Source organism: Hyperoodon ampullatus, assembly GCF_949752795.1.
Source record: "Hyperoodon ampullatus genome assembly, chromosome: 14".
In the NCBI taxonomy this organism is placed as follows: domain Eukaryota; kingdom Metazoa; phylum Chordata; class Mammalia; order Artiodactyla; family Ziphiidae; genus Hyperoodon; species Hyperoodon ampullatus.
This window is the reverse complement of record NC_136927.1, coordinates 23,767,243-23,786,492: the sequence shown is the minus strand read 5'-3', so window position 1 is coordinate 23,786,492 and position 19,250 is coordinate 23,767,243. Positions and strand designations below refer to the sequence as shown.

The following is a 19,250-nucleotide window of genomic DNA, read 5'->3' as shown; positions in this document are numbered from 1 at the left end:
AGTCACTAATACAGACCTGCCGGCCACAGTACTCCCCACTGAATAGTTAGTTGTTTAGTTGTTCCTGAAGGAACAAGATCAAATCTCGAAGCATAAAAGCAACAACCACCCCAGGAAGTATAAGTAGTAACAAAGTAGCACACAGGTTATCAAAGGAAAGATGCTGGTTAAAAGACAAAAGGCTAACTTCTTCCAAAGTAGGCTTGGTTATGTAAAGGCCATGAAAGGCACTCTCTTAACTATTAATTTCACCTGAAAAAAATACCAACTACTTTAGAGAAAAGAGAATTATGGATCAGATGAAAACAGGTTACCTTTTACAGGCCGATTTCTCTGTGAGCAGCTCTGGAGAAACATACTGGGCTGTTCCTACAAACGAGTTGGCCCTGGCTGATGAGAAGAGGGAAAAGGGTAAAGTTCATGCTGAGACAGAGCATTTTCCACAGTGGACGCTGCACAGTCGGTGTTCATCTCTCGGGAAGCCACCGTCACCTGAGATCAGACTGTACATTCCCAAGAACAGGACTTGTCAGGGGCCCTCCCATCACACCCCCTTCTTGGACCCGCCCCTTCGAGGGCTGGCTTCAAGGTCGCCTGCTCAGCAACACCAGCCCTGACTGCCAGGGCAGCACCTCCTGGTCCCCTCCCTGCCTTTCGCCAACACACCTGAGCGGTCCTCGCCCAGCCTGCTGTCAGCTGGGAGCATCTTGAGGACAGGGGCCTTTTCTGTTCACAGCTGGACCTCTGGTGCCTAAAACAGCCCCGGACACACACAGAATGTGGAAAGGACTGGATCTCCCGCAGGCTGCACGCAGGGCAGGGATACCCTCTCCTCATAACAAACAGCTCAGGCAGGTTAGGGACTACGAGAGGAATAAGACTCGGGCGTCACGGCCAGAGACCCTTTGCAACAGTCTGCCACCTCCAGTACTGGATTGTGCCAAGTTCAACTGCAGACTTGTGGGGTCTGGCTGCTGGACCCACCCATCACTGCCGCAAGGAGGCATGACACCCACGTCACCCTACTAGGTCCTCAGGGGCTCATCAGTGGCCAGGCAGCCCTGACAGAGCAGCACTGTGGGCACAAGCCAGCCTGCCCACCCCCCACCCCCCGGTGCCACTCCAGAGGTATCCCCCGCGGAGCACCCTCTGGCATCGGGGACAGAACAGCTGCTTTCAGCCTTGCCCACGACCAGAGGACACAGGATTGGGGATTCCCGTGTGAGAGCCGCCCACCATCTGAGGACAAATCACTTCTCTAAGGAGCACGTGAAGTGCTGGGTCACCTCCACTGATTGATTCACTGGGGACACCCATGGCACTGGCACCCAACTGCCTCCCACGACCTTCCACGATTGCGCTGCATAACCAGACTCGGTAACCCGCTTTGAACGGCTGCCAGCGAGGCTCTGGTCCTGCTCAGACCGCCCTTCCCACTACCAGGTCCCTGCACGGCAACCCGGGGCACGTGCAGGACACAACACCACAGCTCAACACCACTGTGCTCCAGACAAACAAGACCCTTTCACCTAGCCTGACCTTCTACAGATCAAGCTGTCCCTTTCCTCAACATCTTTAATAATCTGGGCTAGAAATTACTTGTCTCCGTGGACAAATTTTCCTGAACTAACTTAGAAAGTGTACTGGGTAAAACATTACACCAATATACCTACCACTGAGAGGTCTCTGGCCCTTCAGGATCACTTCTGAAATCAGGCAACACTAAAAACTGTAACAGACCCCCGGTGAAGGGGCCTGCCTGTTGGCCCCACTGTCTCAGCTGTGGACAACTGGGCCCCCGGGACATCTGGTAATGCCTGGAGACATCTCTCGCTGCCACAATGGGGGCAGGAAGGGGCTGCTGTCACCTAGTGGGTAGAAGCCAGGGATACAGCTAAGTATCCTGCAGGGCACCAGACAGCCCCAAAGCCAAGAATTCTCCAACCCTAAACTCCCCCAGGGGCTTGGCTGTGAAGCCCTGGGTGGCCTCCTTGGGACAGCACTCTGCCCAGACATGAGCACCTGCCCTCCAAAGACCCGGCTCTAAACACAGCAGGAGCAACTCACTCAGTTCTGGGATGTTCTAGAGGAGGGAGAGCTGGGGAAGGAAGGATGGCTGAAACTTCCTTCTTTTTCGTCTTTCCTTCTCAAAGTCAACCACCCTGCTACACAAAGTGCTCCAGTGTGGGGAAAGTACCCTTCTCTTCCTGCACTGACTGAAGGCTCTGTACTGGGCACCTCAACTTAGGCCTGACTCAGAAATAACTTGACAGGGTACAGCCACCTGCAGTAAAACACGACAGACATATGCTTTGTCTGTCTACAGCTGTATTCTTTACAGTGTATGGCTATAAACAACACAACACCAGAATTAAAATGCAAAAGAAACCCAGGGCCCATGGCCACACCAATTCAGCATGCAATGGTCTGCTGTGAGGCAGGCCCACTGGCCGTGGTGGCCATCGGCTCCCCATCTGCCATCCCTGGGGTGGGAAGCCAGCAAGGCTCCCCATACGGGAGACTTCCTAATTGCGGGTCCAACAGCCCCCAAAGGCAGATGCCTAAAAAACACAGACAAGGCCGACATGCTGCATCTTCCCCATGTGTTCCCAGATGTGGTCTCTGTCCTTCTCTGTGCCCTGGAGCCAGCAGGAACCCCCAGTGGGAGACAGGAGAGAGATGGAGATTATTCCTCCTGGCCAACCCCCAGGCCATAGCTCTCTCCCACCACAGAGGCCCCCCCGCCTCAGGTGCTGGTCCCTCCCACCTGCCCTCCCAGGGCCGAGGGGCTCTCTATCCCGCTGCGGAAGTCCAGCTTCCTTGGGCCCTGCTGTCTGTAACTGGTCCCCTAGGTCAGCTACTCTCCTGTAGAGACTTCTCAGCCACATTTGCATCCTTCCAGGACCCTGACAGCCGAGAACACTGAAGTGATTCAACAGAGGAAGAAAACAAATCAAGACCTAAAACCAAGTGAAACCATTCAACCTTACAATGAATCAAAGAAATGTTAATGAATACGATAGCCTATCAAATCAGCAAAGATAAAAAAGAAGGAAAATGCACAGTATTGGCAAGGATTTGAAGAGGAAAACCTCACAGTGCTACTGGTGGGAATGTGAAATGCTGTGACTTTGGGGGAGCAATTTTCCAAAAAACATCAAAAGCCATACAGGACAGGCTTGCTCTCCGACCCAGCAATTCATTTCTGGCACCTGATCCTCCAGGACGGAGCTAGCACAGATGGCAGGGCCATGACACAATCCTTCGGGGGCCAGGCTTCAACTCGATACTTCACCTGTTCAGTGTTTCTGTTCTTCATAATAATTGTGCATTACTTCCGTGATTTATATTTTTAAGTGCTATTATTTAAAAGTTCTAGAAATATATTTTTATATGGAAAGATATGTATTACACATAATTAAATAATTTAGGCCATCACACAGTATGCAGAGGTATCTGTGCTTTTAAATAGCTACATTATACACAAAACAAAGTGGACGGGAGACACACACACACCGCATGGCTGGGCTTTAAAGAGCAAATCGTGACGGTATTAGGACTGTGTGCTGCTGCTGCTGCTGCTGTAAGCTTTCTGGGCCTGCGTCTGCTTGTCCCCCACAACACCTGCTGCTTCCTCTTCCCCAGGAGCCTATGTCCACCTTCTTAAAGGGACTCCCAAGTCCCTGGGGATACAGAGTCACCCCCTTAGAAAGGAGCTCTTTCACTAGTCTAGAGATGAATGAATTCTCTGGAGTGTGGAAAAGAGTAACTGTCCTCAGAATGATGTTCTAAAGACATAAAATAATATCTATAAGACTATACATAATGAAAGTATCAAAATATTAAAGTAATAAATATGCAATATACTAATGTGTTTTTTTTTAATTAATGCACCAACAAGATCTGGCAGCAGGTCTATTAATAGAGTAATTCTGAAGTAGCGATGAGCATAAACAATAGATCAAGAATCTGTGACGACTGTGACGGGACATGAAAACATCTGTGATTTCTAATGACACAGATGTTTGTTGCCTACCTTCATAACTGAAGGAGATGCTCGATTTCACCAAAGGGTTAGTGAAAGCAAGTAATTTTCTCCTCTCCCACTTCACAAATGGCAGACTTCTATCTGTGACACCAGGGTAAGAGCCTGAGAGTGCATTAGAAAGCCACAGAGATAATCTAGTTACCTCCCCCTGTAAACTCAGAGATTAGCCAGAGGTCAAAATTCTCCAGCTATTGGAAAATCAAGGCCCACAAGCCACTGTTGGCTTATGCTGCCTCCTTTAGGCCACTGACCCACTCAACAGGAGGCCAAAAGGTCAGGGTAAAGAAGGGTTTGGGCTGGGTTGTTACCTCCACCCTCAAAGTGGTTCAAATAAACGGGCCAGCACCCTGGGCTGAGGACCACTCTGGCCACCACAGATCTGCAGGTCAGACTGTGAGATGCCAGTGGGGACGGAGGGACCTGACATGCTCCTGAGGTCAGAACACTCTCTTCAAAGCCAAAAGTGCAGACCGCTGTTGTCTTATCCATGAACCCACATGTGAAGCACAGCAAACACACTCCACAAAATGTGCTTATTAGTTCTTGGACAGAACACAAGCAAACTGAATCCAGCAACACATAAAAAGGAGTGTGCACCATGACCAAGTGGGATTTAATCTCAGGAATGCAAGGGTGGTTCAGCACATAAAAACCAATCAATACATTACATCACATCATTAGAATAAAGGACAAAAACCACATGACCATCTTGATCAAGAGATGCAGAAAAACTATCTAACAGAAATTCAACACTCCTTCATGGGGAAGTATAAAACAAACTAGAAACAGAAGGGAACTTCCTCGGGGCTTAACTGGTGGCGCAGTGGTTAAGAATCCGCCTGCCAATGCAGCGGACACGGGTTCGAGCCCTGGTCCAGGAAGATCCCACATGCCGCAGAGCAACTAAGCCTGTGTGCCACAACTACTGAGCCCACGTGTCACAACTAATGAAGCCCGTGTGCCTAGAGCAACAAGAGAAGCCACTGCAATGAGAAGCCCGCGCACCGCAATGAAGAGTAGCCCCCGGGGCTTCCCTGGTGGCACAGTGGTTGAGAGTCCGCATGCCGACGCGGGGGACACGGGTTCGTGCCCCGGTCCAGTAAGATCCCACGTGCCGCGGAGCGGCTGGGCCCGTGAGCCATGGCCGCTGAGCCTGCGTGTCCAGAGCCTGTGCTCCGCAACAGGAGAGGCCACAACAGTGAGAGGTCCGCGTACCGCAAAAAAAAAAAGAAAGAGTAGCCCCCGCTCGCCACAACTAGAGAAAGCCTGCGCGCAGCAACAAAGACCCAACGCAGCCAAAAATAAATAAAATGAATAAATTAAAAAAAAAAAAAGAAGGGAACTTCCTCAACCTGATAAAGGCACCTATGAAAAACCCACAACAAACATCATACTCAATGGTCAAAGACAAAGCTTTTCCCCTAAGGTCAGGAACAAGACAAGGATGCCTGCTCTCCATTTCTATTCAATGGGGAGGTTCTAGCCAGGGCAATTAGGCAAGAAAATGAAGCAAAACGCATCCAGGCTGGAAAGGAAGAAGTAAACTATCTCTAATCACAGATGACATGATCTGTACATAAGAAGTCCCGAGGAAGTCACTAAAAAACTATTACAACTAATAAATAAGTCCATCCAGGTTGCAGGACGTAAGATCAGTGTACCAAAAAAAATCAACTATATTTCTATATACTCTCAATGAACAACCTGAAAATTAAGAAAACAATTACATTTACAATAGCCTCAAAAATAAAATAAAATACTTAGGAATAAATTTAACAAAAGAAGTGCAAATCTGGGACTTCCCTGGTGGCACAGTGGTTAAGAATTGGCCTGCCAATGCAGGGGACACAGGTTCGATCCCTGGTCCGGGAAGATCCCACAAGCCACAGAGCAACTAAGCCCGCAAGCCACAACTACAGAAGCCCACGCACCCCACAGCCTGGGCTCCGCAACAAAAGAAGCCAACCGCAATGAGAAGCCCATGCACCGCAACGAAGAGTAATCCCCACTCACTGCAACTAGAGAAAGCCCGTGCACAGCAACGAAGACCCACTACAGTCAAAAAGAAAATTAAAAAAAAAAACGTGCAAAGCTTATAACACTGAAAAGTACAAAAAATTTTTGAAAGAAATTACAAAAGATATAAATAAACAGAAAGACATTCCACGTTGAAGGATCAGAAGACAATATTGTTAAGAGAGCAATACTCCCCAAACTCATCTATACGTTCAACAAAATCCCTATCCTAATCCCAGCTGGCTTTCACTTAGCACAATGTTTTCAAGGTTCATCAATGCTGGAGCCTATATCAGAACTTCATTCCTTTTAAGGCTGAATAATATTCCACTATACAGATAGACCACACTCTGTTTATCCATTCATCAGTTGATGGACACTTGAGTTGTTTCCACTCCTTGGCTATTACAAATAAAGCTGCTATGAACACTGGCGTACAACTTTTCATGTAAACATTTGTTTTTCAATTCTCTTGGATATATACCTAGAAGCTGAATGGCTGATTATAAGGTAACTATGCTTAACCTTCTGAAGAATTGCCAGACTTTTCCAAAGCGGCTGCATCATTTGACAGTCCCACCTGCAGAGTACAAGAGCTGTGATCTCTCAACAGCCTTGCTAATACTTCTTATCGGATGTCTTTCTGATTAGTCATCCTAGTGGGTGTGGAGTGGTGTCTCAGTGTGGTCTTGATTTGCATTTCCCTAATGATATTGAGCATCTTTTCATGTGTTTATTAGCCATTTGCTTATCTTCTTTAGAAAAATGTCTATTCAGACCCTTTGTCCATTAAAAAAAATTTTTTTTGTTATGAGTTCTTTATATATTTTGGATACAAGCCCCTTATCAGATATATGATTTGAAATTTTTTTTCCTGTTCAACCCCATAGGTTGTCTTTTTCACTTTCTTAATGGTTTCACAGCACCAAAGTTTTAAAACTTGTTCTGCTGCTTGTACTTCTGGTATTGTATCAAGAAACCAGAGTCTAACCCAAGGTCATGAATGTTTACTCCCATGATTTCTTCCAAGAGTGTAATAGTTTTAGCTCCAACATTCAGATCTCTGATCTGTCCGAGTTAACTTTTGTGTATGTTGTGAGGTGGGGTAATAATGTTTTTGATGAATTGGTCATCGATGGAGGATGACAGTGAACCAATTCATGCTTTCCAAAAGCTGCAAATAAAGGGGAATGAAGCAAGCATTTATCCTGTTTTTCCTCCACAATCAATATCACTAGGTTAAACAAATAGTGGCTAAGGGGAAGTTTCTCTTTAAAGAAGAATTCCAGAGATTTTCCCCTGGTGGCGCAGTGGTTAAGAATCCACCTGCCAATGCAGGGGACACGGGTTCGAGCCCTGGTCCGGAAGATCCCACACGCCGCAGAGCAACTAAGCCCGTGTGCCACAACTACTGAGCCTGTGCTCTAGAACCCGCAAGCCACAACTACTGAAGCCTGTGCACCTAGAGCCCGTGCTCTGCAACGAGAGAAGCCACCGCAGTGAGAAGCCCAGCACCACAACAAACAGTGGTCCCCCCACTCACTGCAGCCAGAGAAAGCCCACGCACAGCAACGAAGACCTAACGCAGCCAAAAATAAAATAAATAAAATTTATTAAAAAAAAAAAAAAAGAATCCGCCTGCCAAGGCAGGGGACACAGGTTCAGTCCCTGATCCGGGAAGATCCCGCCTGCCACAGAGCAACTAAGCCCATGCACTACAACTACTGAACCTGCGCTCTAGAGCCCACACGCCCCACAGCCTGTGCTCCGCAACGAGAAGCCCGCGCACCGCAACAGAGCGTAGCCCCCGCTCGCTGCAACTAGAGAAAGCCCATGTGCATTAACGAAGACTCAACGCAGCCAATAAATAAATAATTTAAAAAAAAATTCTTTTAATAAAAAAAAAAAAGAATTCCGGCTCAAGAATGAAAGAGCTGGACTATGATCACTCTGCATTCTCTAATGAATTGATGGATCTAGGCCATCATGGCTATAAAGGGCTGTTGACAGGGAGAGACGACTGGATGCTACATGCTTCCTAATGAAGAACACACCACACACACCAGCCTCTGGTGTGAAAGGACTGAACCTGAATGTGATCAAGCAGCCACATCCAACTCCCAAGTTTCAAGACATACAGAGGGGAGAGGAGCATGTTACATGACTCCACAGAGATGCAATCAGCAAACTCTGGGAAACTCTGTAAGACAAATGACCTGGTTTCTTCAACAGACTGCAAGGGAAAAAACACAGATGTAGAAGAAGCTATAAGTAACAGAAATTTAAGAGAAAAATTAGCTAAGCTGAATGTGAGAATTTTATTTGAAACCTGATTCAAGTAAGCAACAACCAAAAAATTATGATGTGGAATTATGGCGAATGGAAACTTAACACGGACTGAATATTTTAAGATACTAAGCTATTAATGCTAATTTTTTAATGTATATAAATGGCATAGTATTATGGTTATTTTTTTTAAAAGAAGCTTTGTATTTAGTAATAAATATTAAATATTTACAGGGAAAACAAATCGATGATGGTGGAGGAAATCAGGTCATAAGGATGGTCTGAATTTTTACAAAAAGCAGGTACTCTTGCGTTTTAAAAACAACAACACTCCATACATCACAGATATGACTAAACAAATACCAATACTGAAAAGACCAGAGTAACCGCTTCTCGATGGCTGGGAGGTGTGCTTGGTGGTGGGAGTATAGGGGGGCAGGTGGGCCTGCATGTGCTAGAGTGGCGGCAGGGCAGAGGCTGTGAGAGGGTCTCCAGCCCACAGCACAGCAGGATGGGGGTCAACGCTGGTCTGAGGGTCTGGACAAAGGTGGTCCACAGAGGGCCACTGCACAGGTACAGGTGCAGTGACAGTGATGCTGGTTCTGAGGCTTCCCCGCTGCATCCCCTCTCCAGCAGTCCCCACACCTGCCGCCCCCGCCTGCACCCCCGTGTGTGGTGAGTGGAGCCTCCACACCCAACTGTACCAGAAAGGCCTGCACAACTCAGGACAGGCCTCCAGACACAAACCTCAAGTCTCAACCTCCAGGGCACCCTGAACTCCCCAAGCTTCTTGCAAAGAGGGCCACGGCCAGGCACACGGCCACAGATGAGGGGCTGACTCCATGTAATTAAGCCGCCCTCAGTGTAAAGCTCTGTGGGACCCCTGTGCAAGGTTAGAAGGCCTAAGTCCTCTGTGCCAGAAAGGCCCATCAACCCATGTGCCCACCCACCCTCACTGCACGGGGGTCACTCCCTGGACCCGAGAGGCAGCAGTAAGAGAGGGATGTGGGGCTCCCCCGCTCCCAGGAGCCACCCACTGGGACGGAGGTCTGTGAAGACAGACAGCCTGTCTCTCACGAGGTGGAGGGCGAAACATGCTCACTGCACAGCTAAGGAACCTGGGCCTTGCTCCCACCAACACTTCCCTTCTGGAAGCTTTAAGATGTTTTGAGGAAACCATCTCTGTACAAAAGTTTATAAAGCTAATGCAGGTGCTCGCTTCGGCAGCACATATACCAAAATTGGAACAATACAGAGAAGATTAGCATGGCCCCTGCGCAAGAATGACACGCAAATTCATGAAGCGTTCCACATATTTTAGCTGATTTACTTTGTTATATAGCAGCAACTAACACAACAATGTAAAGCAATTATACTTCAATAAAGATGTTAAAAAAAAAAGCTAATGCAGGAATAAACTCTAAGATTCTAAACTACGTCAAACAGAAAATGAGAGTATGTCACCAAAATTATTCATTCACGTAATTATACATGTTTTCTACATTTCCTCTAAGAAGAAAAAAAAAAGGCCAACTCAACTGTGTATATGTAAGTATCGATAGTTCTGCCTGGTTTACAATGTTAAGGACTTTTTAGCCTCCTGCTTCCAGACAGATTTTTAAAATCAGGTTTATTGCACTATTTCACCAGTGCATTTAAGTTCTTACATTTTTTTAATGGCTACATGGCAGTAGGACTAGCCTGTGCCAAATATCAGATCTGAAAAAAATCTAAGTGAAGAAAAAAGGACCAAGCAGACTCTGAGGGGGTGACTCCCATGGCCTACTGGCAGGCAGTGGCTGGTCACACACGAGATGCCCAGCAGCCCAGCAAGAACATTCAGGCTCCTGTTTGGTTCACCTCTGTCATGGACAATGCTTAGGTTACGAGTTATACCATGTCTATCAAAACATGATTACTGGCCAACAAAATGTTACTATACAATAGGAATGAGTCAAATAGATCAAGGTTTGGGGCATGTCACAGGTGCCAGGAGGACTTCCTGGGGCTTGGGAAGTGCACCTCCAGGCAGGAGCCCTGGGTGGGAAGTATAATACAAAGGTAAGCAAGCGTCGCCAGGACTAAGCCTCATTGAGAAATAAGAGCATCTGCCTTGACTGCAAGTTTTGTTTCAAACACAAAAGGGTGGTGCTTTAAGATTCTCAGAAAAGTTCCCGAATTCAAGATGCCGTCTTGTGACTCAAAGAGTGTCTGTGCACAGATGAAAGCACTGACAGAATCTTGACAAGAACCCTCAGTTTGAAAACACAGGGCTGGGAAAAGGCCTGGAAAGGAAAGATCACACACCCTGCTGAAGGGAACCCATGGAGGCCCAGCCAGGCCCTTCCAGCGGCACAGAGTCAGGACTGCCCACCGTGCCTGGGAGGAGCAAAACCCCAGGTGTCAGCCCCGCAGCTGCTGCGAAACAGGCCTCAGTTCAAGCCCGAGGCAGAGCAGGCCAGTGCAGCTGAGCTGGAGGGCTCTTCGGAGGGGCCCAGATCCTCCCCACCACTGCCCTGCGCTCACAGCTCCCCTTTTCCACGCAAGAGCAGCTGCAGCAAAGTGGATGCTTCTGTCTGAATCTTTCTTCCACCAACAAACTCTCTACCCTCCCCTAGCATGTCCATCCCCCTAGGGCTCTCCATCAAGGTCCTTCTTTCCGGGGTACCCACAAGCCCGGCAGAGAAGCACATGCCCTGGGTGGAGGTCCCTGCAGCAGCCTCCCAGGTCAGGGTAGCTCTGACAGTCACACCTGTCCCTACACCCAAGTTTCATTTTCAAGGTCACTTATTACCTCACACAGGGGCTTTGAGTTTCCCCCAACCCTCACCATAAAGGGCTTTATCTTCTCTCTACCCCAATACTTGAACACAGTCTTCAGGAGTTAAACTGCCATTTTTTATACCCTCGGAGTTTATGATTTCCATTCAACAAACACCTGAAGGACAGCAAGATGCCCCCACCCCCACCATGGCCGAGATACCCCTGGGTAGCTAAGATATCCAGGGCTCTCTTCTGACCCAGGTGGACTGCCAGCAACTGTCACAGTACATAATCCAGCTAGGAAATACCCTAGAGGAACAGTGGTTAGAAGGGTCTGCAATGATTAACATGCAGTTGACCAGCAGGAAAAAAACCAGCCCCCAACTCATTCTGTGATCTTATAGAACCTCACTATAATCGGCGTGCCTGGGCCACCACCCCTGGCAGCTGCGCACAGGAGACAAGCAGACAGTGGGCACTGGGATACAAGGTCAGGTGTGTGTGTGTGTGTGTGTGTGCGCGCGCGTGCGTGTGTGTGTGTGTGCGCCCCAACCCCAGAGAACCCACAGTGCCAACAGAAAGAGCTGGGAGCTGACCACACTGACCTCGCACCCCTGCATGGGAGACCAGGAACAAATGTGGCACCCCAGCATCTTCTAGGAAGATGACTAGGAAGGGTGAGCCACAGTGGGCATCCGAGGGCCTATGACAACATGCAGAAAGCGCCTGGTGACCTACTACCACTTGAGGTCAGGAGGACCAACCACAGGCAGCCTGCGAAGCCCCTCCCTGCACCCACCAGACCAGGCACACACCGCCCAGACCCTCAGCTAAAGTTGCCCAAAGGCAGAGGCTTCCTCTGTGAAAACTCAAGCATCCATTTTATAATAACAAAGGTACTACAAACAACTGTCATTAATGATAAGCATAACGCAATTCAACCTGTTTCTAAGAAGTTGGTTTTGATTTAAGCACTGAGCAGGGATCTACTAGAAATAAAACACACACCTTGTTTACTCTCTGGGGATAATACTTTTGCTGTTCCAAAATCTGTGATCTGGATGTGCATATCTTCATTTAACAAAATATTTTCTGGTTTCAGGTCCCTGTGAAAGCAGATTTTTTACGTTTGAGATGAAATATTTAAAACAGTAACATTATTACAAACTCTAAATTTTGCTAAAACCAAAATGAACTGATTAATACCTATAATCTTTACAGACTTAACAACCAAGAATGCAAGTCTAAAGTTAGCACTGAACAAATATCAACTGCATATAATGAGGACATTCAAATTACATCATTTCATAACTGCATCTACCATTTCAATATACTTTTTTTTTTTCAATATACTTTTAATTGAAGTATAATCTATCATGCCTAACCTATAAAGCGCCTTTAAACCTTCTGTGGTATCATTACGCAATAAATGTACACCTTATATTTATATATACATATGTCAACTATTTCTCAATAAAACTGGGAGGGAGAAAATGGGTAAATGGTAAATTTTATTTTATTTTAGGCTTTTTTTTTTTTTTTTGTCTGCGCCACGCAGCTTGGCGGGATCTTAGTTCCAACCAGGGATTGAACCCATGCCCCTTGCAGTGGAAGCTCGGAGTCCTAACCACTGGACCACCAGGGAATTCCCGGTAAATTTTACGTTATGGGTATTTTACCACCAAAAAAAAAAAAAAAAAAAAAATCAGTAAGAAAAAAAAAAAGCTTAAATGAACATTTTCAATTTGACTTTATCAGAAAATCATGGAAAATAAGTACACACAGAATCTACAACTGACAAAATAAAAGCACCAGTCAACATGGCTAAGAGAATCGTTAGTCTGGCAAAAAAGACATCTGACCAATTTCATCTGATCTAAAGGTCCACAGTCTCTCAACATCAGAGTAATGTGAACTCTTCTTAATTCTCACAGTGAGGCATCCCACCCTCCATAAAAGAGACCAGAGCTGACCCCCAGGCCTGGGGAGCAAAGCCTGTAGCCCCCTGGCTTGGTACCTGTGAATGATGCCCTTGCCATGCAAGTACTCTAGGGCAGACACCATCTCAGCTGTGTAAAATCGGGTGCATGTCTCATCGAATGAACCAATTTTCCGAATGTATTTAAGTAGTTCTCCATTTTTGGCATAACTAAGGCCAAAATCTAAGCATTGAATAGTTAAGGAAGAGAGCAAAAATCTTTCTTTTAAACTGACCTTAACAGCCCAGTAGCAATTTTTTAAATTAATTAAAACTGAAGGTACCTGTGGCCCGAGACAGCTGCCCCTCTTCCAGCCAGACCCTACCACAACCGCTGGGTCTGCAGGGAATCCCTGGCTCCAGGACAGGGTCCCAGCATGAGTTTCTCACCAACAACAAAAACACGTGCCTCTCAGGCCAACTGCCCCTTCTGGACCCCCCATCCCCAGAAGACACCTGTGGGCTCAGTGAAGGGAAGCCGCTAGAGATGGCGGTCAGGGCCTGTGGCCCCAACGCCATCAGCACACAGCCTCCAACCTGAACCAACCGCACACCACATGCCGTGCTGAGTCCATTCACGTAAAGGTTCTTCAAATGAATGCTCCTTCCCAAGTATAAAGTGACAAGTTTTGTAAGAGAAATGCCATTAATAGATAAACTCAATCTATTTATTGGGCCCCCACTGGGGAGAGACTCGAGGAACACAGTCATCTTTCCCTCGGACACCACTGCAGTGTGATTTGTTTTACTTCTGTTCTCCCTTTTTCTAAGAGGAGAAACTATAAATGGATCCCATATAACTGCTTCCTCCTGGAAGCACCGAACACCTGCACCTCTTAATGGAAATTTACAGGTACTCTGCCACTCCCTGGCAGCCAAGGACAGGGTGACCCAAGTCCTCACCCGCCCTGAGCATCGGCTCTGAGGGGATAAGGGGTGACCTGTGCTCAAGGTGTCCCATCTGGCTTCTGTTTGCCAAGGCACTTGCCATCTCCCACCAAAGAAGATGCCTGAAGCTGCGGCCCAGGAGGAAAGAGACCACCAACCGGAGACCACCAACCGAAGCTGCTCGAACCTGCCTGTGATCGAGCCCCAACTGTGGCCTCCCAAGCCCTTCCAACTAGAACAACGTTTAACAGGAAGCTGAAGCCCAAAACCAACCTTACTTCTAGGGAATGCAAAGGGTCTCGGCCAGGGCCCCTTCCCCCTCTCCTTGCTTTGATCCCTCCTTGGGGAAGGCTGGTATCCATGGCCTCCTCACCAGCAGCCTGCAGACTCTGGCCCACCCAACCCCAAGCAGGGGCCCCGCCTGGATCTGGACCGGCCACAGAGCCTCCCCACTCAGTAGCACAGTCTCCCAGAAACCAGCAGCCCACGTGAGAGACTCAGCCTTGGCCACAGGGCCTCTTTTGGCTTCACAGGTTTTGCCCCTTTTCTGACCACTCCCTGAGTTCCTGTTTCCTGTGTAAGGGACACTTCTAGTTCTCTGCTCGGCTATGGCACTAAGTGACCGACAGGTTTTGAACATGACATGTTGTGGATCATGGCTCCAAGCCCGTGTTCTCTCTGACCACACATGTTCCTCATTCCCCAGAAACACTCTTTCAGACCTCATTGGTCCATTTCACACCCTAGAACATTCTACCTCCCTCAGCACAGCTAAGGCCCCAGGGCAGTGAGAGGAGGCTGCTCTCTCACAGGGAGCGAGTGAATTGCAGGGACGATGAGCACAGATCAGGCCTGTGGCAGAGCCTGAGAGGCTGCTGAGCCCAATGCCTGTGCTTTGCAGAGGAACCCAGCCCAGAGAGGTTAAGCAACTGACTCAAGGTCTCAAAGCCAAGGAGGGACAGAACTGGAGCCCAGCTTCCTGAGGTCTAGTGTGCTGCTCCTGTCCCCAAGCTTCAAGAGAGGACACACAAGGAGAGGCAGGTGGGAGGTGGAGGAAGAACGCAGGTTAGCAGAGCAACAACCTCTGAAACCCCTCAGCCTTCATCCCTGCTGGAGGGAAAGGCACCCTGGCTGGCTGGCTGCGGTGCCCAGCCCTGCACTGCACTTAAGGAGGGAGGGAGGGCTTCTCTGAGCTCAGCCCTCTCTGGGGAGCAGGGATTGAGTCTGGTCAAACTGAACCTCCAAAGGGCAAAGAGGCTGCCAGTGCCCAGGAGGCCCCTCACGGATCTATCTGCTTGTTTTCAGGCTGCTGCAGGAGTGTCACCAGCCTCTGCCTCACCTGTCCTGAGAGTGTGCTTAGCCCTGTAGTCGCTGGAGGAGCTGCTCCTGTCTCTCCCCAATGTGTAAATTACGGCTAAAAGGAGGATAGTGTGTGCACACTGGGGCTTTTATTCAGGCAGTGTTTCCTTTCCTTTATCTTTCAACACTGTATACTACAAAGGATTTCCAGTGGAGCAGAAGTCCCCAGGTCTCACTCCTGTCAGAGGTAAGTGAGCCCTTGCAATCTCCACAGGCTTTCAAATTTGTCTTAAAATGTCAAAAGCAACAGACACTACTGGATAGAGACCTAGAGTCCCCTCCACCTGCATTACTCTGGCCAATCCCATCTGAAATCAGACAGTGAGCTCACTCATCTAGCCTCTGAGTGCCTGATCCTACTGAACATGACCTCGGGAGAAGATGAAGACAAGTGTGTGCAACCTGCTGGAGCCTCCCAACCAAGAAGACTTATTCTCCCCAGGCCCTGTAAGAAGCCCAGGCCTGGGACCCAGGAAATCTGGCAGCCAGAGAGCCCCACACGCTCAAAGAGAAGCACAATCACATGGGTGCCATGGAGCACAAGGAGCAAGGGGTCTAGGTGGCCTCAGAGGTGAGATACAGAACAGATAGGTCACTGATGGCTGCTGCATGAGCCGTGACAGCAGACGGGGACATGGGGCGATGCTGAAGCCAGGTGGAGAGGCAAACACTTTAAAAGACCTAAAACAAACCAACAAGGGACCCCCCTTGCTGCCCCACATGTTCTTGGCTACTATACCACTTTACTGCTCCCCTTTACAGTGAAACCACTGGGAAAAACCCACTCTGTTTGTCTTTCCTTGCCTCTCTTTCTTGATTGAGCCCTCCGCCCCACCCCCAGACTGCCACTCTCAACGACACTTTGCATGGGAAGCAATCCACAGGTCAGGTCAGGGCCCAGCTACTTGACCACTTGGCACTATCTGGCAGGGCAGCCAGCACCCTCCACTGGAAACCATCTGGTCCATTGCCCCTGGGACTCTGTTCTCTCCACTCATTGGAACTCTTCCCTGCTGGGCACCCTCCGGCCCACCAACACCCCAGCCCACCCCCCACCAATCTGCACACCAACCTGACTTCTCAGGCTCTGCAGGCAGCCACCCAGTAGCCCACTCAGGCCTCAAGTAGCAAGGATCAACGGATGCATCAATTACAGGACCACTGTGCACCCAGCTCCGAGGCCCCACCCCCAGGAGCCAGCTTGACTCCATCCTCCCAGCTCACTTACAAGAGCCTTCCCTGCAGCAGCAGCCCGAGTGAGAGCAAATGGCTACCCTGCTCCAGACCCTCCTCCTGGACTCTGTGCCACACTCAGAAGAAAATCCAAAATTCTTGCCGGGACTCCGAGGCCCAAGGAGCTGACCCCTGCCCAGCCTTTTTGTACCCCCCACACATACGCACACCTGCCCCTGCTCTGCCCGGGCCTCGGGCTGACGTCATCTCCTCAGACCACCAAGTTAAAACAGCTGATCCAACTCTCCACCGACCAACTCCTACCTGGCCTTACTACTCTTGTTCCCTCAGTGTCTATCACACAGCCATTAATCACCTGTGTATATCTTATTCCTGCGCAGAAATGCAAGCCCCATGAGGGCAGAGCCTTCACCTCATTTACCAGCATGTTCCCATCACCTGGCACTCAACCAGAACTTCTCAATAAACAAAAGGAAACATTCAGCTGACAGTTGAAGGAGCCAGAAAATGGTGTTAAAGGGGAAACAGGATCAAGCAAAGTTTTAACCCAGAAGAATATGTGTGGAGAGAGGAGAGAGGGGGAGGGAAGGGGGTTAAGATCAGGCCCCCACCCCCAGGTGGGATGGGGAAGCCAAGCTTTGCAGGTGGTGGGGTGAGGGGAAGGGGCTCTGGAGACCTAAGGGCAGAAGGAAAAGAACAGATGCACAGACTGAGGTTTACACTTGAACAAACTCTCAACTCCATTTGGCAGCTCGACCTCCCTCATTGAGAAGAAGCCAAGAGCAGCTGCTGGGACTGAAGACAGAGTCTCTGGGCAAACGGGGGCTGAGGGAGTCCCGGTTTGGAAGAACAACTGCAGGAGAGGGGCTGAGGAGTGAGGAGACCTGGCGGGCCTGGCTGTATGATGAATGGCCCAGAGACAAGCTGACGACACAGATATGGCCCACCCTGACCGCCACAGTGCCCTGTCTCCTTGAACCCTGAGCAAAGAAGAAAGAAAAAAAGTGCTCCAGGGATTAGAGGAGAAGTCAGGGAACATGAGATGCCCTGAAATAAAACAAAGAATCAGCAGGGTGTGACGTCCCTGCAGAAGTAGCAGCTGGAGAAGCAGTGTGCACAGCCCTGGAGAGCCAGGCACTGGATGATAAGAGACATCCATAGGGGTGGGAGCGGGGGAGGCTGGAGGGCCCTGGGGAGGGGCTGTCTCTGGGAAGACAAGTCCTGGATACAGGAAGAAAGGGTTGGGCTCCTGTGGGTCACTCCCTAGACTTTCTACCTGGCAGCTGAGCCTGAGAAAGATGTTCCTTCCAACCAAACCCCACAACCCAGGGCCAAAGAGGGCAGAAAGGTGCCCACCTCCCAGGAGCCCCGGATGCCCAAGATCCTTCTTCCTCTCTCTCACTTCCCTGCTTTGAGCACTGGATTCGACACCTGACAGATACTCCAAGGATGCTGATTAAAAAGGAACGAGGGCATGCTTTTAAATAAATGTCTAGCAAGAACAGCATTAAAATAATGATCCTTTAGATATGAAGCTTACCAACAAAAAACCTCAAAAATGACTGTGATGATCTCCCTTGAAGTAATGTTCTACTTCAGTGAATGTCAGCAATCCCAGGGGGTCCCAAAGCAAAGTGATGTGAATTTGTCTGTATTTAGAATAAGCTACCCTTTTCCCTTCCAGGGAAGGGGCTACTTGTGAAAACAAAAACGGGGTCACGGTTCCAAAATGATAAGGGGTCACTGGCGTGATATCAGAAGGCTTTGACTGTTCAAAGGATACAGAGCTTTTCATCATCCTGAAATGTGAAGTAAAGTTTAACAAAGAAGGGGTGATCCAGCCGCGACATCACGTCTCTCTCTCTGGTTACATACGGGACTTTGTTCTCTTTGATAATGTGACGTTTCTCTAGAATTTTAACTTAAGAGAGAAGCAAGTTACCACAATTGGAAATGGTAAGAAAACACTAAAGACACAACTCATAAAGTAACAGATAAAAATTAAAGTTTTTCACAAAACACACCCACCAGATTTGTGATCTCTAAGACCAACAGTGTCCTGTCCCCTGAAATCAGCACAGAAACCTCCAGGGGCTGGGCAGCCAGGTGGCCGCGTACCCAGAGGTGCGCTGTTCCTGCATCCTAGACACTGGAGCATCCTAGCTTGCTGGAGTTAGTTACTTACTAGCATATTCCCTTGAGGTTGCCAGTTCTCGGGCCAGGACAACCTGGTTTGGGAAGAAAAGGGGGAAAAAGAAGAGAAAAAAACACCCAATGTAACCAGGGCACTGAGTCTCACAAGTCACCCTGCAACCAACCACACAGGCTACCCCGCCCCCACCACGAAATTGCATTTTAAATATTTTTGGTCCTGTGCTAACAAACATAGCTGAGTGTCAATGACTAAGTTAATGTGTTCTAATAGTTAAAGGAAACACATGTATCTCTCAAATGTTTCCAGAAGGTTCCTCATCAGATGCCAATAGTCCCCCCTCATGCAGTGGAATATATATTCAGGAACATCTTATGACCAGCATAACCCTCACACAAACAGTAGGAAGAAGCAGCAAATAATAATATCTCCACAAGGTGGGTACTGGGAATTTCTTCAAAAAATAACTCTATGGATAGGTCCCCAGTACATGTTCATTGCAAAAGGCCACCCTGAATTTGGGCTTTTACAAATAATAGTTGCATTTCACTGGATGCCACTCTCAG

The 19,250-nt window shown here is 48.5% G+C and overlaps 1 protein-coding gene across 2 annotated transcripts in view; it reads right to left on the bottom strand.

Moving 5' to 3' along the window:
• PDPK1 (3-phosphoinositide dependent protein kinase 1) overlaps positions 1 to 19,250 on the bottom strand; it is a gene marked incomplete at its 5' end in the record, with an annotated part of 66,768 nt that overhangs the window by 17,413 nt on the left and 30,105 nt on the right. The window contains 5 exons of one of the 2 annotated variants that reach the window (XM_079718624.1): positions 315 to 390; positions 12,122 to 12,219; positions 13,131 to 13,275; positions 18,316 to 18,453; positions 18,718 to 18,760. In XM_079718624.1, coding sequence (XP_079574750.1) covers positions 315 to 390; positions 12,122 to 12,219; positions 13,131 to 13,275; positions 18,316 to 18,453; positions 18,718 to 18,760 — 500 coding nt within the window. The remainder of the gene's footprint in view (positions 1 to 314; positions 391 to 12,121; positions 12,220 to 13,130; positions 13,276 to 18,315; positions 18,454 to 18,717; positions 18,761 to 19,250) is intronic. The other variant, XM_079718625.1, reaches the window with a different exon arrangement.